The sequence below is a fragment of the Pavona decussata genome, unplaced genomic scaffold (assembly GCF_977016875.1).
Source record: "Pavona decussata unplaced genomic scaffold, jaPavDecu1.1 SCAFFOLD_110, whole genome shotgun sequence".
In the NCBI taxonomy this organism is placed as follows: Eukaryota; Metazoa; Cnidaria; class Anthozoa; order Scleractinia; family Agariciidae; genus Pavona; species Pavona decussata.
Window position 1 is genome coordinate 146353 of NW_028145524.1, and position 25861 is coordinate 172213.

Here is a 25861-nt window from a genome sequence, read left to right on the forward strand (position 1 = left end):
TTATTCGCATTTTTGTTCACCGTTTTTTATGTGTCACTGACAACATAATTAAAAGAAAAAAAAATCCCCTGAAATTACTAACAAAGACTGAAACCTCCAAAGCTGCGCTTTTAAAATATAAAGTGAGGTTGAGTAACATCGGATTTACTTGTTCTCTATGTGTACTCAAACCTCCCTCGTCACAAAGCTAGCGACCCTTGTGCCTGTTTCACAGTTTGTTTTCGCTTTGAGCATTAATTTTCCTCCTGCATGTCCAAGTTTGTAACCAGTCGTCTTGCGCCTGCGCCTTGAACCCCAGAAAAAATGAGCCGTATAAAATCTGTTTTTTTTTTTTTTTGGTCTTGTTGTTTTTTGTTTTGTTTTGTTTTTAGCTTTTCTGTTTGCAGCTTCTATACTCACGGTTATTTGCTTTTGCTTCGGTCGACAAATCATCAGAACTCGATAATATCAGTTAAAAATCAGCCTTGTTTTAAGCGTTACGATTAAATACCTTGTAAGATGGACTCTGGTTTCGTCTTGATGTTGTTAGAATTGAGATCATCCACATGGGTGATGGTGAGCACTCTTTTAGCCGTTTTTACCTTGCACAATACTTGAGCATTGGTCAAAGTAAAACTTGGCTTTTGTTCGTAGTCGTCTCCACAGCACGTTACCCATGAGTAGTGGCTGCTTGTTTTACAAAAGCCCAATATGTCACGCTTGAACCAATTTCCATTACAATCCTTCATATCCGCCTGTTTCAAATAGCAAGGTATCCATGGCTTGCTGGTGTCGTACTCCACTACTTCACAAGGCTTGTTCCTGTAGATGTAATCCCTGAATGACATCCACACATACTTATTTCCGGTCTCGGAAAGTCCTTCCTTTCTAATTAGAAGATAGAAAACAAGACAAAAAAGATTCACTTGAACGCAAATGAAACACCATACCGGTCGTGACTGACAAGAGACCATTTGAAGTTTGAAAGAACCTCTGCATGTACTTAATTTTTCGTATAGAATTTACTTTTGTAGGAATTAATAGATGAAACACTTCAACAATTTTTCAAGTAATTTTGTTTTTTCATTTTTTCCCCAATTTAACCATATTTGCACAAAATAGTCTACTTAGAATAGGATAGTTTAATTAGAGGCCTTTTAACAACAAATAAATAAATAAATAAATAAATAAATAAATACAAAATATGTAAATTAAAGGTACATTTACTCTCGTATAGGACTCTCGTGGCCTTGAAATGTCCAACCTGCAATTATAGCAGCTAGCAAAGTAACCTTCTATCCTTTTTATTCCAGCTTGTCGTGGTAAATTTCAAAATATCCGTCCCTTCACGTTTTAATGACAACAGAAATCATCTGAGATGTACATGCTGCTATTCAGAAATCAGTAGAACCACAAGAATTTCGTATAGTTTCGTGTCCCTTACTTTAAATTCTCAATAAAACGATTTGTAATTAAAGTTAAATGATTTTACCAGCGCGAGATTTGTTATTTGTTTGAGTCGACCCTATCAGGTCTAAACTTTTTATTAAGAAAAGAGCCTTCTTTTTTTTCTTGAAACAGCCGTTTTTAAGCTAAATCTGAATCAGATCTATCGATCAAACAATTTTCAGGTTTTTGGTTAAACAGAGCAGATTAGTTTCCGCATAAAACCCCATGCGCAGGATAACACCATATGCTTGCTAAATACAATGGCGAGATTAAAAAAGTTTTGTAGTCACTTATTTAAATCAGATTCCCTGAAAATAAATAACTAATTCTCTTACTTTTACTGAAGCACCGAAATCACCCCAATTTTAACCATGCAATCAATTGAGTCGCAGATATTTAATTTGAAAGGTCCGAATTTCAAAGTAACATACTTGTTGGAAACGAGTAGAAACTGGCCTGGAACTAGTCTAAATCGCACGTGATCGGATTTTTCGCACCTTTATTTGAGCGTGACTCTCGAAGGACAACTAGGAACTTATCTCTCCTGCTCTGGAGCATTGCGTCTAAATGTTGTGGATTTTATCTTGAGTAGCGGAATTCTTTCTTAAGGAATGTTATCGTGTAAATTTCGAATTAATCTGCGTATTAAAGAGTTTGCTCAATACAACAATACCGGAGCACGTAGAATTCGCCGCTAAATTGCTCTCTTTCCCAGCCCCAGGCAAAATAAGCCTTGCATTTCCCCCAACCATTTGCTCGTCCATATCTATTCCAGTAGGGAGACCAGGCCGGTATGTTATAATCTGAATCAATGAATGAATCTGCAGGAGGAGTCCCGTGGCATTTCGACCAGCGGCCCACCTGGCCTGCTTCAGCAAGGTCCAAAATGCTCAGGGCTGCAAGAAGCAGCGCAAGTGACAGTGACTTCATCTGGTGAAACAAAAGTACATGTTTATTTCATTGGATTATTTTGCAACACTAGAAGACAACTAGAAATTAAAGCCGCAAAATTTTGATTGAGATACCCTAACAACAAAATGGATCTGCAAATTTCTTTTGATCAAAGTACTAAGGGGCAAAGTTTGTAACTCATGGTATGAATCGAGACAGCAATGTCAGGTAAGTTTGTAACACATCAGGCATATAATATTCTTTACAGAAATAAAGAAACAAAGTGGTTAATGCAGAGAAGATAGTTTTATAGTTTAAGGTGATATAATTTTCGGCACATGATTAAAGTAGATGTATCAATGTGGCGTGCCATGCTCAAAAGCTGTTAAATTTGGAGGCAAAATGATTATTTTTCTAATTTCTTAGTACCAACCCAAGCACTGGACATCCTTCGGAGAGGAACTTGAAATTTTTCAGAGACCACAGTCATTTCAGAGCACGGACATTTTGCATGGCGCATTTAATTGTCTTAAAATTGGAATGTTGAAGAAACTTTCTTTCTTTCCTTCGCCAGAAAAATAAATAAATAAATTAATTAATTAACGAACAACAGAGTTTAATTTCTCAATAGTTAGCGTTGTCATTTGTGAACGTGTGATTGCGTTTTTGGAATATGAGTGTTAACCTATTGAAATGCCGTTTTAACTCGAAACAACTTTGTTTCCAGCGCCTCAAATAACGCAGACCATTGTTCAAAGAAGTACGTTTGATAGCGCATTTACCTAATACAAGAGCAACCGACTTGTACTGTCCCTTTTAAAATAAATGTAGTAAGCTTGTTAAAGTTAAAAACGTCAGCCCGAATTTTTTAGGTTGATGTCAATTTCCTTCTTGACCATCCACACCCAAAAACGTTTATCTAGTCGAAAAAGAAGCAGCGTTTTAAATAATTTTTGGTCTGGCTTCTCGGCTGCCATTGCTGAAAGAGTGCGGGTTTGTTTTTCACCACCTCTACGACAAGTCACTCTGGATAATCTTCAGGAGATAAACGTTATTTTTTAGACGGATGGAGGAGAGTACAAAAGGTCGAAATTAATCCGCCAGTTAACAGAAAGCGCTTACCTTTCTGGATCAGTGGTGGTTATTTCCCTTTCTGTTTTCCTTGATCAGGCTGCAAAGTGGTGGTTCTTCAACTCCAGCTCGCTTTACAGTTCATCCTCTTTGTTCACGTACCTTGTTTATATATCCTCTTACACTGGTATCGGTGCGTGATTGTAATATCATCTTTCAATCGATCAGATGGAAAAGGTTCATGAAAGGGCGACATATCAGAAAATCTACTGTCACTCACTCTTCACATTATGCGCGTTATCTAAATACGATAATAGGTTTTATTTTTCATTTCATCTATCTAATTAATCAAATGGTGAAAATGAACGCACGTTCAGTGCACGCATGGGAAAGAAAACGATAGGCAGTTTCAAAGCTGTACATTAATTTCCTGTTTACAACCAAGTTTTCTGTCGTCTTTAAAGTTCTCGCAAATCCAACCGTATTGGAGGAATTTTTGCTCACTTTATGAGGGTTAAGGTTTCAGGGCGCAATGCTTATTTGGCAATTAATTTCGGGATAAAACATTGGTGAGGCAAGTACTTCGTCTTGTCGTAACTACGGCCTAGCGAACTCACCATTCGAACTTGTTTAAGTTCCTGCGTTTCAGCCGCTTTTGGAGAATTTTTCTCGACAGACATGTTTAATTTTGAACAAATTTCCCCGGCTCGAATCCTTCGAATCTCCCCTAAATTCGCTCACCTTTAAATATGGGCTAAGCTTTCAGGGCGCAAATGATATATGGCAATTATTTTTCACCTAACAGTATATTTTAACTTCGGGATGAACTTAGAGGCTTAGACTTAAATGGTGGCATACATATCTAAATGAACTTTACCGAAGAAAAGATGAAATAATGAGCGTATCATCAGCCCAGAAAGTCGTAACTACAATCCTGGTCAGCGCCTTTTTTAAAACATTATTTTAAGAAATATCGTGCATTATGAGCCAAACAAACAAAAGCTTAAATTACCTAAGCGGCATTAAAAACCAAACCAGACAGAGCAAGAGGTAAAATTCAAAACAAATTAGAGATATTAGGCAAAACCCACAGAACCCTTAATAAAGAACTGACCTTTCAGGTTATAATTTTAAAAGCTGAAAACAAGAGATGGTTAAAACACAGCATTACATTGTTTGTTTTGCGTGTAAACGAAAAGTTTCTTCTGTCTCCCAGCGTGAATCCTCTACTCCAAAATTTTACAAGCACGAATGTAAACTTATCCGCTTTCTGCCCCTGGTTCACCGAGAAATCCGGCGAGGATGCGTGTTCAATGTGAAATGTAATTGTTTTATTCTGTATATAAAGTCTGTAATATATATCAATTTGAAAATTTTGAAAATTCAAGGACATGTGAAGTAAAAGTTGTTTACCGTCTCTGAATGCACCTCCACATGACGTGGACACGCCTAAGTCATAGCCAAGGCAGGGCGAAGGAATTGTGATCACCGGCTTGGTCCACGTATCACACGACCTAGGAGCGAGTGTACATAATGTTTACTTTTAAACAATAAAAGTTTAATAATTTTACACTTGAGCGAGACCGACTTTCTGAGGAAATGTCCATGAAGAGGTGCTAAAAAAGAGGATTTCCGAATATCTTGATTTTTAAAATTGTCTGGAGGAGCATGCCTGTAGACTTCGCCCCTACAGAAATGCTTCTTGGGTTCTCGCAACACTTGCCTTGGCTCCGGCTGAAAGTCCCCCGCGTGACAAGCCACTTATCTTAGTTTATAGATAAAAGATAAGGAGCATTTAACAGCTAATATGTTTTAATTCCATTCTATCTATGTAATCAATCAAATGAAAAAAATACGCGTGCGAGAAAAACAAGGTTTCAAAGCGGCACTTTTATTTTCTATTTTCAACCATTTTTTTTTTCTGTCAAACCATTTTCTCATACAACAACCACAAAAAAATAACACACGCATGTAGGTTCTGCTTACTAAACATTGAACTGGTTAAGGTGTATACGTTTGCTTCCCAATCCCCACCTAAATGCACCAGCTTTAAGTATATCTGTTGATCTCAATATTCATACAAGTGTAGCGTTTTCTTTGTAACAGCAACGTATAGGTGGGTGGTGTAACAACATCGTCTACAATTCAGCAACTAACGTCTTAACTATTACAATTTTAATTGTGCCGTTCAAATGTCATTTCTTTATTATGAGCTATGAGTTTTCTTCTTTTTGAACCTGTTCTGTTTGTCTTGCGACTGCTAGCAGCTTCTCGTGGAGGCAGCGTGGTCGAGTGGTAAGGGCGCCGGACCTGAAATCCAGAGGTCCCGGGTTCAAATCCCGCCCTAACCGCTAGCTGGAGTTTTTTCTCGGTAGCTGCGCTTGTAAATAGCCAACTGGACTGCCTCCTGCCAGTTGGGATTTTTAACTATGTTATTTTCAATGTAAATTATAACAACAGAGTTGATGTTCGCGGGCGTAAATATGTTTTTGACCCGACTCAGGCTCATTTTAGCCAGAGCCGCAGGCGAGGGCTAAAATGAGTTCTATTACTATTATAATAATTTCAGAGGGCATTAACAAAAGGAATCAAAGGCAGTACAGTAAGCTAAGCGATCGCGATATCTTCTGTGAACGCTGCCGGAATCGCGTCGGCGTTTATTTTATTGTACAAAAGCTTTCGTTGTCACAAAAACTTAAAACTTTGGCCGAACACCGCAAACTTTTTCAAAAGAATCCTTGCTTCAAAGTTTTCAAAAGGAAAATAACAGAATTTTGTAAACAGCGAAGAAATAGTCACTTACGACTGTTAAAATTAATTGTGCAATTGCTTAACTAAGCGGGTTTCGCTCAAAGTAGACAAATTACACTCACTCGCCTCTGGCCGTGGAGCTATTACAGGCATTATTTCCACCATCGCCCACAGTTTCTGTATTAAAGTCCTCTTCATCTAGCTCACGCGACTGAGAAATTGCTTCTTCGTTAGGTTTTCGATCGATTTTGTAGGTCAAGACAATTTCTTTGCAGATGGCACCGCTTCCAGTCAAACAAGCAAGAAAACGGCGCGAACAGTTAATTGGCTTCCAGTTCAGATTGGCTAGCTACATTATTTTCTTCTTTCTTATTGGCTCAGAGCAGCGGGCTAAAATATATCTTAGCCCGCTGAATTCTTCATTTTAGCCCGCAAAATAAACTGCAATGCCCGAAGAAATTATTATAACATTGGTTTGTGAAGTTTAATGATCGGCCCCACTTTCACTTGTGCTGATTGTTAAACAATAAAAACACCAATAATGTAGAAACTCACACTTGCATTAATTTATCATTGGTTTTCTTGGGTTTATTTATTTTTCGGTGTTGGGAAGTTATACAACATATGCTTTATTTACGGGAGTATTCGAATAAAATAGATACGAATATTAAAAAATTTCAATGGTTTATCTTTCTATTTATGTTTTAGTGTAGTGCTGATCTAGCTCTGATCAAATGTTGTTTTCTCCTGGTGTAAATTTGGTTTAAGCAGGTGTTCTGTTTTGGATTGTTTCTCAGGAAATTTATCCTTCCGTCAAGAATGTTTGAAATTGTTTTTTCTTAAGTTAACGTTTCGCTGGCATTTGCCTGGAAATAGCCACCCTTTTTGTTTTTATCGTTTTTAGTGAAGATATTCAATCTGCGTTTCTTACGGAATTTATACCAGCCGATATTTTCTCAGTAAAGTTAGTTTTCACTGCACTTATTTGAATAATAATAATATTAACAATAATCTTTAAATCTTTCCATTGGAAGGTGAAAATCAATGTCAATACATTTTGTTCTGAAACCACGTACTGTATTTTTAATAAGGTAACTAAAAGTTGTAAACATGTGCTCTGTAATTTATGGAAATAGGCGTGGTCTTGTAGTACCGCCTTTCTTTTTGGGAAGTTGTTGTTTTGCAACCATAACGCTGGACACTGCTTGAAAGTTTAACCTAGTATTTTACAAACTTATGATTGTCAATGTGTTATTTTTATCGATACAAATGATCATTGTAATTTTTATATTTCTTCCGTTGCTTTATTTTGGTTGGACGTTTCGAAGAACATAACAAAAACCTTGAAAGAATAGTACATTTTCCTCATCCAATAAAGGGAAGGTACCTATTACAAATTCCGATACCAACCAATCATAGAAAGGCTTACGTTAGCCTACATTAGTAGTTGACGAGTGTTTGACAGTACTCGGTTGTCAATCATACTTCGACCAACATTAAAGCAACGCGAGAAGTTCCGCAGTATTATTATTGTTATTTGAAAAATAATAATAATAATCTTTAAATCTTTCCATTTGAAGGTGACTTTCAATGTCAATACTTTTTGTTCTGTAACCACGTGCTGTATTTTTAATAAGGTAACTGAAAGATGTAAACATGTGCTCTGTAATTTATGGAAATAGGCCTGGTCTTGTAGTACCGCCTTTCGTTTTGGGAAGTTGTTGTTTTGCAACCACAACGTAGGACACTGATTGAAAGTTTAACCTAGTATTTTACAAACTTATGATTGTCAATGTGTAATTTTTATCGATACAAATGATCATTGTAATTTTTATATTGCTCCTGTTGCTATATTTTGGTTGGACGTTTCGAAGAACATAACAAAAACCTTGAAAGAATGGTACATTTTCCTCATCAAATAAAGGGAAGGTACCTATTACAAATTCCGATACCAACCAATCATAGAAAGGCTTACGTTAGCCTACATTAGTAGTTGACGAGTGTTTGACAGTACTCGGTTGTCAATCATACCTCGACCAACATTAAAGCAACGCGAGAAGTTTTTCAGTAATAATAATAATATATAATAATAATAATAATAATCTTTAAATCTTCCCATTTGAAAGTGACTATCAATGTCAATACGTTTTATTCTGTAACCACGTGCTGTACTTTTAATAAGCTACGTAACTGAAAGTTAAACAACGTTGATCTAACACTATTAACACTGCCGATGGTAACTAAAGGTAATTCATTTTTTTGTTGATCTATTTTTTCATGCCGCAAAATTGATATGGCATTCCGTTAAGAGCACTGAACTCACAAAGTCATTCCCGGTAACGGATGAATCTACTCTGGGAGGGAAAAACCGTAGTCTTGCCTGATGATATAATGGCATATTCAAACTGAACACAATTGGTAGACTGGCCGGCATACAGAAAAAAAAGGATGAAACACTGATGAAAACCGTGTTGAACCTCCCACTCGCACAACACAAACAAAGGAAGCTAAAGGAGAGCCAGGTGATGGCAAAACACAGTCGTAACCTAAACAGACTTCAGCCTTCTATTATTTGTTGCATAGCTCTACGAGAGGCAAAAACGTCAAAGAACGGATCAAAGAGATATAAAACCACAGCATCCGGGCACGTCTTTACAAAAATTTGCGAGATTAGAGCTTACTTGTACGCGGCCCATACAATCATTGAGATCGAATAATATCATTAAATAGCTAGATCTCAACAAAACAGGTTGTAAGAAATATCAGGCATTTAAATGAGTCAAATGAATCCTACAATAACTTAAATGGCCCGGCCAACCGTTGTATAAGATCCATGGACACAAAAGAGACAGAACAAGAGGTAAAATTCAAAATAAAGAGATTAGGTGCTCAAATTAAACAACACTGAACTTATAATAAAGAATTCCCTTCGAGCTCATAATTAATTAAGAAAAGAAGCGACGGTTAAATTAAACACATCGCTTACATGTAAATTCACTAATCTTCCAATTCAGGGTAAACCCGGTGTAAATATACACAAGAGACTAAATTGCTCGAAAAACCGCGAGGAAAAGTTGCCACTGCCATGGAAAAGGACTAGTGCAGGCCTCCCGCCTTTTATTTAGTAATATATCAAACACGAGAAGGTGTGTTTCATCAGATATTCAAACACTGAGAAGTAGGTTGCAAAATCGAGGCACAGCCGAGCTTTTTTAAAGAACTTTGAGGTGTTTGGATATCTGATGAAACACACTCTGTTGGCGTGTGTTTGATATGGCTTCTCAAATGATCAATAATTCTTGGAGAAATTCAAGGTAAAGTTGGCAAAATTTTATGGTAATTAGGAACACTTATTATCCAAACCACGGTCACAGTAGTGATTGTTTTCGTTTTCTCTTGATGAATTATAATGAGTTTGAGATACACCCCTGAGTCATAGCAACCAAGCAAGCAGGAAGGAATTGTAGTACTTGGTCAAAGAACCACACGATCGGAACAGACTTGATTACAGAGGGATAAAATCAGATGGACTATCCATGCAAAATGAACATCGTCCAGCTTTCACGTTGCCCTTTTAAGCCCTAACATTGATCAGCATCAAATTTCTCGGCCTTGTAATATCAATGCTTATTATATAAAATTTAGTGGTATACCGAGTGGTAGCAAAAAGATAAAAACGCTATCCCGCCAGTGGCGATATCATTTTTATCCACACACGTGTGATATCGTTTTTGACCAATCAGCTCGCAGTATTTTCGCGCGCTGTCAAGCACTTGTGGTTTTCCGTCGTTTGGCTGTCGTTTGGTCTTTGGGAGTTTTTGAGTTTGTCTTTTAGCGAGTCGAAGTTAAGTTTATTCTAAAATGGAGACAAGCACAAGCAGATTTGTCGAGATCACAGATAAGAAACTGATCGAATTCGAAGAAGAACAAGAAAATCCGAAAACAAAGAGGAAAACTGCGTAAGACGTCGAGTTGTGTGAGTGTAATTGAACAGTATGTTCAGATTTACTTGTTACTGTAAGCCAAATTTCTAACCATATTTAATATGCCATTAGTTTATACCAGGGACCTTCCTGTTTATACGTTTTCTATTTATATAGATTTTATTTGTGGCCTTTTCGCTTAAGTCTTACTTTGTATTGACACAACTCGGCCTGGTTTACGATTGATACAAATAAACAACTGACTGTAAGCTTATGTACTCAATTTCAAACCTTAGTTTTTGAAATAAAGAACAAAGCATATTTTGTTGTTTTGTGAGGATTTTATATAATAAAAAGAAAATTACATGGTCGCTTGGAGATACAAAATTTCTCTTCTCATGGTAAAAAATATTTCTCATGTTAACACTCGTAGAGAGATTTGGGTCGCTTGGAGATACGAAATTTCTGTTCTCATGTTAAAAAATATTTCCCATGTTAAAAAATATATTTTAACACTCGTAGAGAGATTTCGTATCTCCGCGCGGCCATGTAATATCTTCTATTTAGTGGTCCTCAAACTCTTTTGTCGCTTAAACTGCTCTTTTGGCGCCAATGCAAAAATAGGCAACATTGACCGTATTTGTTATTTTTATTATTATTTAATTTATCGCAAGCTTTCTACAGCAGTATGGAAAACAATACCTCATTTTAAAAATCAGGTAATAAACTTTATAGGAAAAATATGTTTCTCGGCAAAGTAAGCTTAAATCATCATATTTCAATGAAAGAAGAAAAGAAGAATAAGTCATTAACTTATTCTAAACATTTCAACAAAAAAGTAAATTCTTTCAAAATGATGTGTAGTTGTAATGAAAATTTAGAGGCAAAACGGTTTCTTGTTGTATGGGTCTTGTATTGGCAACATATCCTGCAAGTCTTATAATGATGGCCATGTATCACATGTAAATCGAATGCAAATCCAAAGCGCCGATCGAAACCCGATTTACATGTCGGTCCCCACGCGGTCATGCTTTAACTAAATTATTTTTACCATGTCGCTCAAAAAAGATGCTTCGAACCGAAAACACTGAGCTCTTCACTCCCGAAAATGAAGATTTATTTCATTCAATAAGCAGGTTTCGAAAGTAGTAAGCCGATCTAAATAGCACTTCATCGCATTTCAAGAGTATTTGCTCGACTGCATGCTAGCTGGCTGTGAAGTGTCATGTGTGAAGGTTTATACTGCTCGCTTACCTATATTCTTGGCTCTCAATTTGGAGCTGATGGTCAAAATAACTCTCGTCCGTTACAAGACATTCCATCGGGATCATTTTCGCCTTCTAAAACCCATGTTTAGAGGCTCCTCTGTTTCGTATTAAAACGCTGATTAAAAACGCGCTCAGTAAAAGCTTAGTCCAAATTATGGTCATGTAAGACACATTGAACCTTCTTGGCTCGTTCTCTCGCAAGAAAATGGCTAGGCCCATTGTTTCCTGTCCTTCAAATATGGGGGAATCGGAAGTAACGCAATCTGTTTAGAATTTTTGCGTTGCAGGAAAAAGTTGATCAATTCAGCAAATTTGTCAGATGTAGTTTAAAATTCACTAAGTGATCTAATGCGAAACGATGGACGATGTCAAAGATTTTCGCTGCACTGTATTCTTAACGTATTCAAGGATGCTACTATATTTTCCCTTTTCCCTCTATTTTAAAAGTAGACTCCAAGTTCTTCTCTCTAAGAAAGTTTTTTTCATTGTTTTCTTTATTTCGACCTTGACTGCATACTGAAGAATTTTCAGTTGCAAATTTTCCAATTAATCAGATCTGTCTTCGAACCTGCTTCGAACATACATTACACAAGGTACTGACAATTATAAGAGTATTTAACGTCTTTGCGACTCTTTACGACAATATTGGCGTGCCTGAAACACCTCTCCGGCTGAATTTAGGGACAACTTGATTCTAAAAGTCCTATTAAATTACACCCTGACTAAAGGATCAATTGGGTGCAACATCGTGTTTGTCACACAAAACGTCCGGTGGCTCAACGGACAAGCTATATGCTCGACCAACAACGGACAAAGTGAGCACAAAAAACGCTGTTTTGCGCATGTGTATTACCACTGAAATTATAACTGCGTTGTTGCGACGTCAGGAATTGTTCTGATTGGTTCTTATTTCTCGCTCGGGCAAACCCGTGTCGTCAATAGGCCAATTTACAGTTGTGTGTTTAGTGACCTGGCCTTGCATTGTAAGCGAGGCTGGGGTGACCTTGTTTTGATACAAACCTCACTGTTTTTCGTACGTAAATGCAAACTAGTTAGCATAAGAACAGCATGATCTACATATGAAAAGCAGTGAGGTTTGTATCAAAACAAGGTCACCCCCAGCCTCGCTTCCAATCCAAGGCCAAGTCATTAAGCACACAATTGTAAAATGGCCTACTGTCGTCAGAGATGAAGAACCCAAAAATATGTTTTCTTTCTGTCCAGTCAAAACAACTCGTTTACAGTGTGAATGCTTGTTCCAGACGATAGGTCAACAACTGGCAATTCGTCTTTTAATACGTCTAATATCTCTTGATACTGTCTCTTTGTGTTCTTGTTTTGATAGTACGCCGCATTTGTTTTCCACAGACTTTCCCCACTTCGCAGACGGATTATCCTAAAACCGACTCTAAAAGTAAAGAAGTGGATAAACTATGCCAAGGAATAATAATAATAATAGTAATAAATATTTGTATGGCGCAAATTAGCATGTGTATATGATCAAATGCGCCTAACAAATTGTATATGTAAAAAATAAAAAATAATTAATTAAAAATAGTTATTTACAATTCTTACAGTCCTTACATCGTATTGTTAGCAACTCTAAATAAAAATGTCTTCAATTTGGACTTAAAACGTGTAAGATTATCCTCGTCCCTTATTGGGCTCGGCAGTTTATTCCACAGTGATGGTGCAGCTGCAGTAAAAGCCCTGTCACCGAGTGTCTTCTTCGTTTTCGTGGATGGTGGTACTAACAAAAGTTCAGAATTTGAGCGAAGACCATACGTGGAAAAATTCCTAACATTAACGAGATTACAAATGTAATCAGGTGCTTGGCCATGTATGGCCTTAAAAGTAATCATTAACATCTTAAAATCAATTCTAAATTTGACTGGTAGCCAATGTAAAGAAAATAACACGGGAGTAACATGGCTAAAGCGCGGAGTTGAACAAATCAGCCTGGCAGCTGCATTTTGCACGCGTTGCAGCTTATTAATATGAGTGGTCGGTAAACCATAGAGGAGAGTATTACAGTAATCAATGCGTCCCATTATGAAGGCATGCACTAGCACCTTGGTAGACTCCATCGTAAGAAACTTCCTGATGCGTCTTATATTATGCAAATGGTAGAAAGCAGCTTTACATGTGTTAGTAATGTGCGTCACTAAACTGAGGTTGGTGTCAAACCAAGTTCCAAGTTCTTGCAGAAATAACAGGAGCCGCGCTGACACCACCGACCGATAATTTCTCGATATGAACTTTGCTAAGCTGTTGTCATGTAGCAATTATTAAGAATTCAGTTTTGTCGTCATTCAACTTTAACTTGTCAGTAGTCATTGCCTTTATGCAAAGTTCCATTGCTTCAATTGCTTCAGATTGGCTTGATGAGGTGTCAGGCTTGAATGACAAGTAGAGTTGTGTGTCATCTGCGTATGCGTGTGCTACAGGGAGATGATCTTTTATCTCCTCAAATAACTTGCTAGAATAGATGGTAAATAGCAGGGGTCCCAAACATGAGCCTTGAGGGACACCATGTGGTAACTTGATACTGTCAGAGAGACAGCCCCCTGAAAACACGCGTTGTGATCGGTTGGAAAGGTACGATTCAAACCACTTCAGAGCCGTTCCTGTGATGCCAAGACTTGAATGTAGGCGATGAAGTAAGATTTTGTGGTCTACCGTGTCAAAAGCCGCACTGAGATCTAGAAGAACTCAAAGTGTCACATGCTGGCGGTTCATATTCATTAGTATGTCATTTTGGACCCTTAGGAGTGCAGTCTCAGTACTGTAGAATTTTCTATATGCAGACTGAAAAAGGGGAAACAGGCCAAAATTCATTATGTGATTACACGTCTGATCAAATACAGCGCGTTCTGTCAGTTTTGATAGAAATTGAAGATTACTAACTGGTCGTAGGTTCTTGAACACCGGATCAAGGCCAGCCTTCTTTAGAAGGGGGTTTACAAGGGCTACCTTCCACTCAGCGGGGAAGTAGCCCGAGGACAGCGATGAATTAACTATGCGTGTGATGACAGAGAGGAGCACGTCGAGACAACCAACAACCAGTGAGGTTGGCATAGGATCCAGGGGGCAAGTCTTCTTCGCTGACTTCTGAATGAGAGCACATACATCACTCTCGGTGAGAGGGTGGAAGGTGCTGAATGTACTACCATCTCCCACTTCAGAGTCAATGGGTACTGCAGCATCCACATCGGTCGCATCGATATCTGCACGAATTCTGGTGATCTTACGTACAAAAAAGACATTGATGTCATTAGGCAGGACCAGTTTATCATGATATTCAGGAAAAGATAATTCATCCTTTCTTGACAGGAGTTTCTTGGTAGCTTGAGATAGCCTTCCTTGATCAGCACTATTCTCATCAATAAAGTTAGTAAAACGCTTGTCTAGCCTGATTCATGAGATGAGTCACGTGGTTTTTCCTAGACTTAAAGATATTAAGATCAGACAGCAATTTAGGTTTTCTCCACCTTCGCTCAGCTTTCCGACGTAGTCGTTTAGCGCTATCTATGTCAGCGTTGTACCAAGGCACTCTCGGCCTAGCCCTCAAAGTCTTTTTCTTTAATGGCGCATAACGATTGATCATTCTGGACAAAATACTGTTATAGTTACGTAAAAGGGCGTCAACTCCCTCCGGGGTGAGATGAGATGATTCTTCAGATTGATCTTGGCATAATCCATAGGCAGCTAAGTCATCTTTTAGTGAATCAAGGTCCACTGATTTGAGCTTCCTGTAAGTGACCACATTAGTAGTCACAGCTGGTTTATCATGAAGTAGCTTGCAGAGGAGCGATGCATGATCCGAAATAATTTGGGGTGGATCCTGGACGATTTGATCGGGGTGTCGTGTGATAATGAGGTCCAGTGTGTGCCCGTGAACATGAGTTGGCTGGGTGACATGCTGCCGAAGACCAACAGACTCCAAGAGATCGAGCAGCTTGAGAGAGTTAGGGTTATCAACAACATCAACGTGGATATTGAATACGCACCGCCATGATGCAGTAGGCCCCAGGGGAGTGGATATTTGATATTTGATGATGCTTCACACAATCTGATGAAAGGTCTGGGAACAAGGTTTTTTTCCGAATTCTTTGACAAATTTTCTTCGCCAACCCACCTTTTTGGAAAAAAATTACTTAGATAGGAAAAAAATGTTTTGACAAACAAAACTAGCACGTCAATTTTTTCAGCAAATTTATTTGCAGTGGGACATTTTGGCAACTTTTCTCGTCTACGCTAGCAAAAAACTGTTTGTCACACTGAGAAATTTTGGCAAAGAAAGTTTACTAGTGTACATGGGGCTTAAAGCGAGTTCTTCCATCCCGATATTTGGACGATAATATTTGATCGTTTAGCCTGGGCTTTATACTTTCACATAATTCCTTTTCTTCACTTGTCTTTTCCTGCATGAAGTACGAAAAAAGGAAACACCTGTAGGCAGGCTATATACATTTACAATGTTCATTCTAATTCTGAATTTTATTGAGTTTAAATAAACTCGAAAACCTTGTAGTTCTTTTAGCTTCTAGGCCCCAATTAACAATTACGCTGTCTTTGCTATTTTTTTCTAATCAACCTGTAATGTATATAAAACTTCCCCTGTAATTAACCATATTGTGAGTCAAAAAAGATTACTGCTACTAATGATCATTGCTGATTGTCCAGAACAAGAGCCTGGGTCTGTAAATCCGGGACATCATCAGTCGAGAAACATTGCTCTTGTAACGTTAATACAAGTTCCTGTACAATGAATAGAAAAGTTAGCCTGGCCTGCCAGTCAGAATTATTAGTATAATATCATGGGTGACAAATTACTTCTTAATTTTGGCGCGAAATTTCAGCGTTAATTTACAATTTCACACGTGAAATTACAAAATTGAAAAACTGAAGTCAAAAACGCATGATTGTGAGCGCAATTTGTCACCAGTAAGGTAATAAAACGGTATATTCGTGAAATTAGGAAATAGTTTCACTGGCATTTTTTGTCAAAAAGTGTCATAATTTTCCTCGCCTCAAAAGGTGCGTGAAATTAGTTCTAATTTTACTCGTCACCATTTGACTAGCCATGCTAATTTTGTAGAAAAACACGGCACTTTTTAATTTTTAAACTGACGTGTTTCGGAAGTTGCAATGTGCAGTCATCGTCAGTGACGAAATAAGTTATAGAATTGTATTTGAAACTTATATCTTATTTAATTTCCTGCTATCAGGACCTTTTGGGCAATTATAAGTATCCGGCCGTAAATATGATTGCCATGTTTGCCCGCCGGCTATACTGTAACCTTGATCTGATTTTAGCATAACTCAGTGGCCACTTATTCGGCAAAATCGCAATATGGTTGGGGTGGAGTAGGTAATCCACATTGTATTAATACATCAGTCAATTCCAACAGTGCCCCCTCCCCCCCCCCCCCCCAATAAAAAAATGTTGTTCAAATGAATCGGGGTAGTAGCTCACAAACTTTTTATTTTCTTCGTTTCTCGTCTTATTTTCAATAAAATCTAAGCTAGTCCAGGTCAAATTTAGTCCTAGCTAGGTCTTGTTTCCCGTAATGATGTAAAAATAGGTCATTCTGCACTAGCGTCCCATTTATGTTTTATCTAGACGTATTCAAAAAGAAACAAACTGAATTGGCCGACGAATTAGTCATTTAAAGAAGCGACAATTCTGTGAGGTGAAAACAATGCGGTGATCAAATGCCTCAGGGTAATTGGGCGTACGGCTAATGCCCGACTACCGGGATAGACAGTGTGGGAAAATGACCCACTATTTTCCCGGAGAGGGTGGGGGGGGGGGGGGGGGGCGGCTGGAATTGACTGATGCATAACATCCCAAACAGAAGCTGGGGTAAGCTCTGGCAATAGTGGACCATTAGAGCTAGTGAAGGCCTTACCTTTCCTCACGTACGTTAAGGACGGTGGCTACTTTTGTCACTGCGCATACGTTCTGCGCACCTCGAGATACTTGGGTTTCCTATGGGTGGTGCCTACTAATACAGGGATATTTTTGCGCGGTTTAAAACGATGCGGAAAAAGCAGACCTTAGCAAGCGCTCTTGTTATCCATAAAGAAAAGTGGAGGTAACCATGCATTTGTCAGAGATAACAAAGCTTCAATTTGGAAAAAAGACGTCATACATTGCTTTGGATTTTACTGCTTTACCTTTCTGGATTCCAGTAACCCATACTAAGATATCCTTTTTCCTGAATAGTCATAAACTGTGCAAAAATACTTCTGTATTAGTAGGCACCGTCCTTAAGTGTTCAGTCTACTAGTCTACTCATCAGATCTCCTTGTTGTCATTGGCATCCGGGTTATCAATGATAGTGAACTCGTGAACGCTGGAATTTCTGTGAGATTCATGGAAAGTTGTAGAGTAATGACGCTCACCGTGGCTCTGAGAGAAAATAAAATAAAGAAATGAGCGGCTTGAGACATAAATTATTGCATAGATAACAAGCAAATGAAAGTAAAGGTAGGAGAATCTTTAAAACAGATCTTTAAAAGCCGGAAGTTTCTTCAAAAGTGCTGCCGGGATGCATCGCTATTGGAATTAGTCAAAACTACTATACTCGAACAGGACCCACCAAACCACAAAATACATGGTGGTCTCTGCCTGCATCCCCTCCCTCAACCTCAAAGGATGGTGTCTTTATTGCATAGTCACCCCTCTATCCAGAAGTAAAAAATGGCAATGGGATTGAAACCTGATTATGACTTTTCTTGTTTCTAGCAATGTTGACTCTTGCTTACTGGTGTCAACGTAAATCTTAAAGCCCATAAAATGTTATCGGTAATGTTCATAAGACAGTCGGTGTCTTCGATAAACCTCCAAATGAGGTAAATGGTACTTCCAGCGAGGGCATAGAGCTTGCATTGTAAGTAGTAACCAGCTTATACAAAAACAAACAAATAAACAAGTGACTTCTGCCTTTGGAATTAATAGGTTGTCTTTCGTTGGAACTTAGTAATCGTCGAAGTTAAATATTTTTGCTTTTCGTTTCTGTAAACGTGTTGCCAGTTCTTAAGCCAAACATGCTTCTGCATACTTTTGACCCTATTGATAGGGAATAGCGGGTTAGAGAGAAAATTAGTTTATAATTTATTTTTCCCGCCACAGATACACAAATCAATTAATTTTCTAACACGTTTATTCTTTGAGAAACACACACATCGATGAAATTTGTTGAATTTTATGTCAGACTAAAGAAATCTATGGGTACGTTCCAATAGCTCACTTTGAAAAAGAATGGAGTCCTGGGCCGAAAGTTTCGCGCATGCAATTATATGTGATCCGGTTTAAAATTTTTACACTAAAACGTAAAGTCGTGATTTATGTCCCCTCCTCTAAGATGAAATCCTTTTTGCGAGACGCGTACAGTTACTTTACAAGTATGATTCAGCTTAAAATGCGAATCCCGGCTTTGCTAGATTTAGCCGATGTGCTTACGTTGCCCCCGGAAGTCCGTTTACCGAGAAGTTCGCGAACGTTCAGTGTGACGTTACAGGAAGTCACATCGGAGCGTGCCAATTTGCAATTGCAATTGTGGAAGTCTCGGGAAACAAGCTTCCGTTTTCTCGACGTTTAAAAGTAGCGTAAGAGAAATTTACATATCCCAAGGGCTGTATTGGAGGTCTCCCTCTCTGTCCCATTATTTTCTCTTGATAATACTTCTTTCCGCTCCTCACTAGGGACCTTAAGCAGCGACGACAACGACGTCAACGAGAACGTCAGAAAACAATAGTTTTAATTAGCAAGAATCTAGCTCTGCACGTGCGTTTTACACTTTGGTACATTTCTTTGCCGTCCTCTGCAAAGCAGCAACGTGAAATGATCGAATTTAAGGTTTTATGGAGAACGTGAACGTATGACAATTAATTTTCCTATCTCTTTTCGAACTTTATAGGCGCCCCCTGCTACGTTAGCTCCTCGATAGTTCGGCCACATTACACAAACTGAGAGAGTATAAATCATTGCAGATTTATTTGGAAGACGCGAAGGTAATTTTTTAAGTTCCGTTCCGTCGGCGTCATCCTCGTCTCTGCTTAAGGTCCTTAGTACTATCTGAACGTCTTCAACAGGCTTGCTGCGGTCTTATGGATCACCAAGCCTCGAATAGCGAATTTACTTTTTCTTTCTTTTATTATGGCCGTTAAAACGTACAACGAACAAGAGCTAGAACTTATGCAGAGACTTGGTATAGATATCGAGAGAACAAAAACAGTAAAAGCACGCCTATAAAAGTTTTTGTTTGTTTGTTTGTTTGTCTGCCTATAAATTATAAATTGTGTTGTATGCTGGAGAATGAAGGATATATACTATTTACTGAAGGATATATATACTGAAGTTGATTCAATGAAGCACCGCCATAGTATGCTACCATTACAGGGCTCCATTCTCATGATCAATCATCGGACTGACGGGCATAGGTGCCCCCCTCCCCCTCCTCCCCGCCCACTTATAAACTATTTAGGTATGTTGCGCCTCAGTAGGTGTGGTTTTTTTTTACTGGTCGTAAGTAAAGACTACAGGTCACTGAGATAATTGTATATAAACAAGCAAAACAGGGCCTCCTAACTCAAATTTCATACTAAAAAGGTATTTGAGGACTAGGGCATGCTAACCCTCTTGGTTATATACCATTACAACAATGAACTGTACTTGTGACCTCTAAAAGAGACATGTCCTTTTCGAGCCGCTTTGTTTTGGAAATGAGTATAGGTTTTAATTTAATCCTTGATCGGAAAGTGTTGTAACGGGTATAGTTTGGAAAGCTCCGATCTGAAACGGGGAATGGGTTTTTGAGGTCAGGCGCCGTTTCCTACTACGTAATCAGTCGTTTTGAAGAATGAGACAGTAGCGCATGTTTACTGCCTTATTCCAAAATCTTCATCACCTCCTCTCGTCTTTTCAAAACGCTCTCTTTATAATCACTGGTGGTACATACAGTTTTGTGGTTGGATAGCATCCTATCAGTGGGTTAAGGGATACTATTACACCAAGCCACTTCATTGTGGGGTATCATTGATTCCAGGAACTTTTACTGATCCAAAATATTTTTTCCTCCTCCTTAGGCACTGGCCGAAAACACATACGATCACCATACAGCTATTTATTACTTACTTGTGGATCGGTTGCGGCAACAAAGAGCAAGTTTTCGGCTTCAAACACAGCTAGAGCCCAGGCTTCGGCGGCCAAGCGGGATCGTGGAGGCATGCTGTTGTACGGGGCAGTAGGACTAATGTCGTCATGGTGCCGCATCGCGCCGTTCAGCGGACCGCGCCGGCGCAACCTGAGCGACCATACATCCCCCTGCAGTACGCCATCAACGAACTGCACGAACGTATTCCCACGCCGCCTGAAACAAGGCGGGAAATCGCAACGGAGTGCGTGAAAGAACTGTCGCCAATACTGGAGCCGGGACTGAAAGCGCGCTCGATTTTGCCGCGACAAATGATCGGACCGGCCCTGTCGCTAGACAATGGCGTTAGTGAAGAAAATGACTCGCCTACGATGGAGAAAATGGAGAAAATGGAGAAAATGGAAAGTGAGGATACCGATGAAGAGAAGCCGAAAGTTAGGCGGCACACTGTTCATTCTATGCCTAAGAAAGGACTTATTGTCCCGCCCCACCATCCGCTGCGTCTCGCGCGCGGAATTTCAGAAGAAGTTCTTGAAGATCCGAGCGTTCATGTGCTTCAAATGAAGCCAGCTATCGTAGTTTCTCATTGCGCGCCAAATAACGGATTGTTTTCATCTACACCACCGCAGCTGTCGCAGAGAGGCTCGGGACTGCATCTTCACGATCCAGCCAGGTCAAATTTTCACGTGCCACTCGCGCGGCGTGCTTCCGATGGCAATGCTGTCACCCTTGCGTTTCACCAACATTTACGGATGGCGGCCGGGCACAATAGAATTAAACAGCTGCAGCAGGACGCCAAAAACTGCAAGAACAGTATCAAAATCCGCTGTCCCCTTCTGAGCTTTCCGATCAGCAGGCCGTTTACTCTGAATATAAACTAAAGTACGAGCAAATGCGCGAGGAACTACAAGAACAGTACGAAGAGCGTATGGCTGAAAATGAGCTTGAACGAACTGGCGGCAGAGTTCAGCCGATGGAGCCGGTCGTCGAACAAAAAACCAGTTTTCAACCGGACCAACACACTCTTTATTCTCTACCTTTACATCATCAGCTGCAACAACTTCATATTGACGCTCGCCACAACCCGCTTCGGCGGACGCCCTCGTACAAACAGAACCCGCACAAACAGGTGTTCCGGACGTCATCTTACAAACGGGCTCAGGTTTGCGGCATGCTTCCTCCTTTAGAAAGCGAATCGCCCACAGACGCTCTCGAAAACAAAGAGCCCCTTGTTCAGAATGACACTACGAATGTTGGAAGATATTCTATAGTTTCGCTTTGAAAAAATGCTGCCTTCTCGTAGATTACAGATTGCAACACAAATCCCTGTTGTTCGAAGCGGGACAAAGTAAACTACTGACACAAAATGACGGGAAATCACAAAATTTGGACTATCTACGCAAATACTACATCCACAGGGTTGAAATTTTGCAGGGTTGATGTGCTGACAGAACTACACATTGTGATAGTGGCTATGATGTCACCATAGCAACGTACTCGTTACCAGACCTCTACCTTCCCAAAATGACAAATGCCTTATTTATTGCTCCACAGTCAAACAGAATTTCTTATACTTGAGCTGCGTAATGTCCATATTCCCTTACACCCACTGAATAAACATCAAGAGCAAAAAGCGCTTCTTGGGAAGGGAAACTCTGATTTTATCCTTTGGATGGTGAGGGCCTGGAGCCCATTGTGTTGCCATGGAAATGTCATAGTGGATCATATCATGAAACTTTGTGATGAGTATAACAACTCTACAAAGTTTCAGTTCTATACAGAAAAAGGCTTAAGAGATATTCCATTTTTTTGTGATTTCCCTTCATTTTGTGTCAGTCTTGTGACGTCACAAGTTGTCTAATTTGCATAAGCCTAAATCTTGAATAACTCAGCAACCAAGAATGCTATTGCAATAAAATAAATGCCATTCTTCATCATTTTGAAAGCTCTTCCTAATAAGCTAATAAAAGATTTTGTGTCATATACACTTTAAGCTCTTTCAAGCAAGAGATAGACTACAAGAAGTCACTTACATTTCTTAGGGATAGTAAAGCGAGTGAACTTCGCGCGCGCGCCCGAAATTGCCTCTCGCGAGGAGATACGACGCGCAGAGGGTTTGCTCGCTTTCCCGTTCCCTAAGAAAAAATAAGGGAGTACTCGTAATCTAATCAGGAGACAGAAAGAAACTTTGGTTCCTTTTATTCTTCCGGGTTAACGAAACCTAGGGCCCGGTTGTTCGAAAGCAGATTATCCCTAATCACCGATTAAAAGTTAACCGAGGTTTTCATCTCGCTCTTCAAAAATGTGTTAGGCCTCTGGTCCGAGTTGTTCTAAATCCGATTAACGCTAATCCACGATTAAGAGTCAATCGAAGTTTTCATCTCGCTCTGAAAAAGTGGTTTAAAGCCTAATTTCAAGCTATAGGTAAAGAAAAGTCTAAGTCAAAACTGAGGATCAAAAATCTTTTGGAAGAATCTTTACCAATTAGTAATTAACTTGAATCAAAGCTCACGTTAATCCAGGATTAGGTTAATCGGATTTCGAACAACCCGGCCCTGAATTTTAACTAATGGTTAACAGAAACGTTTAAGTCAAAGCTAAGGGCAGAAATCTTTAAGCGGCATCCTTTTTGATTAGTAATTAAACTCGAATCAAACTTGACGTTAACCTAGGATTAACTTAGTCGGGCATTGAACAACTGGGCCCTGCAGAAGATCATGGCTACATTTTCCGGCGTGATTTCTATACAAATCGCAAAAACTTGGTGTCTTAAATAAAGGGAGTCGTTACTTATTACACGAACTTTGCAGTAAATCTTACAAATTATCCGCGAAATTTACGCTACCGATATATCACACTTCGAAAATTAACCTCAAACTACGTTGGCACTTGATGACTAGCCAGGACCTTGAACCCGCTTTGAACAACTGGGCGCTGGTCAGTTTATATATATTGAAGTTAACAATTATATTTCTAAAGAGAGATAGAACGTAGATTTTTATAGCAACACGAAAGATCCTTGTGAATAGCAAGAAAGTGAGAAAAAAATTGTAAATAATTTGTCTGTTTGTCGGGCCTGGTGGCTTTGAGCTCGTTTGACTACCATGATGGAGTACAAGCTGTTGAAATACGGTGCATTTGTATGCAAACACGAGCAAGCAGGTTGTCTTGTTTTTTTCTCACGAACCAACGGCAGTAGCAGTCCCAAACTTCAACGCGCTCAATCGGTGGGCATGCGCAATACCTTCCACCTTCACAGTCGGCACAATTTCCCGTGCAAAATTTCAAAGCTATTGGCTAAAATTCGTGGTTAAAAGTATTTTTCTCAGGTCGAAAGTGAGCCGATGGAGAAACAAGTTTCAGTCATTGATGTTCATGGCTTAAGCTTTAAGAAAAATATATTCAATTTACAGCTTCAGTTTCCCTTTAAGGTTAAATATTGAGCAAGTGGCACCGGCTGACTGTGAGCTACAGAGAACTGAAATTTTTGACACAACTTACCATTTTGAAATCCCACCGTTTTGGCTACGTCTTTCCACATCTATGCTTTCGTTATCTTGTTTTAAACATTGGGAAACGTTTGTCCTACAGCACCGGAAACTCTTTGGCAGCTTCGGCTGTTTTTTTTTTTCTTGCCTGATTGATTTCGGGGGCCGCCATTTTGAAAGCCGGGAAGGAGTTGGGCGGGTGTGTTCCCATCGGCTTTTGGTTATTATTCATCACGCTCTAATGACTTGCGCTGACGTTCATGAAAGCCCAAGCCAAGCGCGTTTGCATTTGCGCTTACTTGTTCGCGTGTTCTTGCACTTGCATAGACCCTTATCCCTCGGCGGCCATGTTGAGACTCGGGGGAATAAAGCAAGCCTCGGCCAGACGCGAATTCAGTGCGAGGCTTACCGTGCAAAAACAAAGCTTTTTATTCTTCTGAGACTCAAAATGGCCGCCGTGTGATAAAGGTCTATTGAGTTTGAAGTAGCGTCGCACTTGTGAACCAAGCTTATCTGTTTGGAGGGCCTTTATTCTGGGAAATACTAGCTTCCTTAATTTTTTTTTAGTAAATAGATTAGATTTGTTGAAAATTATAGTCCTTTGATGCTAGGGTGGATTTGCACAATAAATTACTCATTTCGCTATTTACGTCCATTGTGTAATGAGTAATGACTTTGGTTTTTAAGTCACTGGCCTTCAAAAATCACTCCTTCAAAAATTCGCCGTGTTGCGTCGGTGTGTAGTAGCAACGAATGTTTTGCATCTGGTTTTATCGACAAAATTATGGCGTTTCGTTGCGTAAATAATATCCACATCATAAAATATGAACTCGAAAACACAAACATTATTACAAAAGGAGTAAATGAGCCCAATTGTATAAAATGCTAAAGTCTATCAATTTAACAACAATTCGAGGTCGAGATATTTAAATTCGAAGTCCACAACAAGGAAAACTGAACTTTTAAAAACCACAAAATCCGAAGTCGAAAATAAAAACCAAGTCGAGAAATTAAAAATTCGAAGTCGAGAAAAAATAATTTGAAGTCGAGAGCATTGATTGCAGGCTCACAATGAATAAGTAGGTACTTTATGCTCTCGACTTTGAATTTTTTATTTCTGGACTTCGTTTTTATTTTCGACTTCGAATTTTGAGGTTTTTAAAAGTTCAGTTTTCCTTGCTGTCGACTTCAAATTTACATATCTCTACCTCGAATTATTGTTATTTTGATAGACTTTAGCATTTTCGTATTTTAGTATTTATACAATTGGACTCATTAACTCCTTTTGGAATAATGTTTGTGTTTTCGATTTCATATTTTATGATGTGGATATTATGTCCGCAACGAAACGCCATACAAAATTGATAACTAAATGTAAATTGGCCATCGTAAAGAGGTTCGAGTACCGACGTTTTGGGCGCTAGCCCTTCGCCTGAGAGAGCTGACGCTCAAAACGTCAGCACTGGAATCTCTTAACGGTGGCCAATTTACCTTAAGTTATTAACTTTGTCGATAAAACCAAACATTCGTATGCTGTAAGTAAGCACACAAAAGAAAAAAAAAATGAAAAATAGAAAACAATTATGGAACAATAACAGTTAGGTCCTACCTAATTCATTAATTACTAATTAACGAGAAACCAGGTTTCAGTTTCTTTCCTGATTCAATTTTTTTTTTTAATTTCTGGTGTCTACTTATTTTTCTTTGAACGAAACATTCTTGCGATTTCAATTTCCTGCTATTTTTTCGACTTAAAACTGAATTATTTGCCTTTTCGACAATTTTTCATATCGAATGAAAACGTCAGTTGTTTATTAGCGGATTAGCAGGAGTTGATAATGAAGTGGGTTTTGGCGAATTTTAATTTTCATCTCTTA

At 39.0% G+C, this 25861-nt stretch overlaps 1 protein-coding gene, 1 long non-coding RNA gene and 2 pseudogenes across 5 annotated transcripts in view; 2 read left to right on the plus strand and 2 right to left on the minus strand.

Annotated features, from left to right (window-relative positions):
- Window positions 1-23650, plus strand: part of LOC146470792 (uncharacterized) — a 105948-nt pseudogene extending 82298 nt beyond the window's left edge. Inside the window, exon 5 of the transcript XR_014866956.1 lies at window positions 23307-23650. The product of XR_014866956.1 is annotated as an uncharacterized LOC146470792 (transcript). The remainder of the gene's footprint in view (window positions 1-23306) is intronic.
- Window positions 1-25861, minus strand: part of LOC146470798 (uncharacterized) — a 68442-nt gene that overhangs the window by 1607 nt on the left and 40974 nt on the right. For 2 of the 3 annotated variants that reach the window (XM_085121489.1, XM_085121487.1), the window contains exons 2-4: window positions 3442-3659; window positions 2102-2358; window positions 491-867 (exon numbers count right to left, since the gene is read on the minus strand). In XM_085121489.1, coding sequence (XP_084977615.1) covers window positions 491-867; window positions 2102-2358 — 634 coding nt within the window. In that variant the 5' untranslated portion in view covers window positions 3442-3659. Of the gene's footprint in view, window positions 1-490; window positions 868-2101; window positions 2359-3441; window positions 3692-11318; window positions 11398-25861 lie in introns of those variants that run through there. The other variant, XM_085121488.1, reaches the window with a different exon arrangement.
- Window positions 15531-25861, minus strand: part of LOC146470799 (uncharacterized) — a 32797-nt gene continuing 22466 nt past the window's right edge. Inside the window, exon 3 of the long non-coding RNA XR_014866935.1 lies at window positions 15531-16093. This is a non-coding gene — a long non-coding RNA (uncharacterized LOC146470799). The remainder of the gene's footprint in view (window positions 16094-25861) is intronic.
- On the plus strand, window positions 19500-21842 carry LOC146470800 (uncharacterized; annotated as a pseudogene).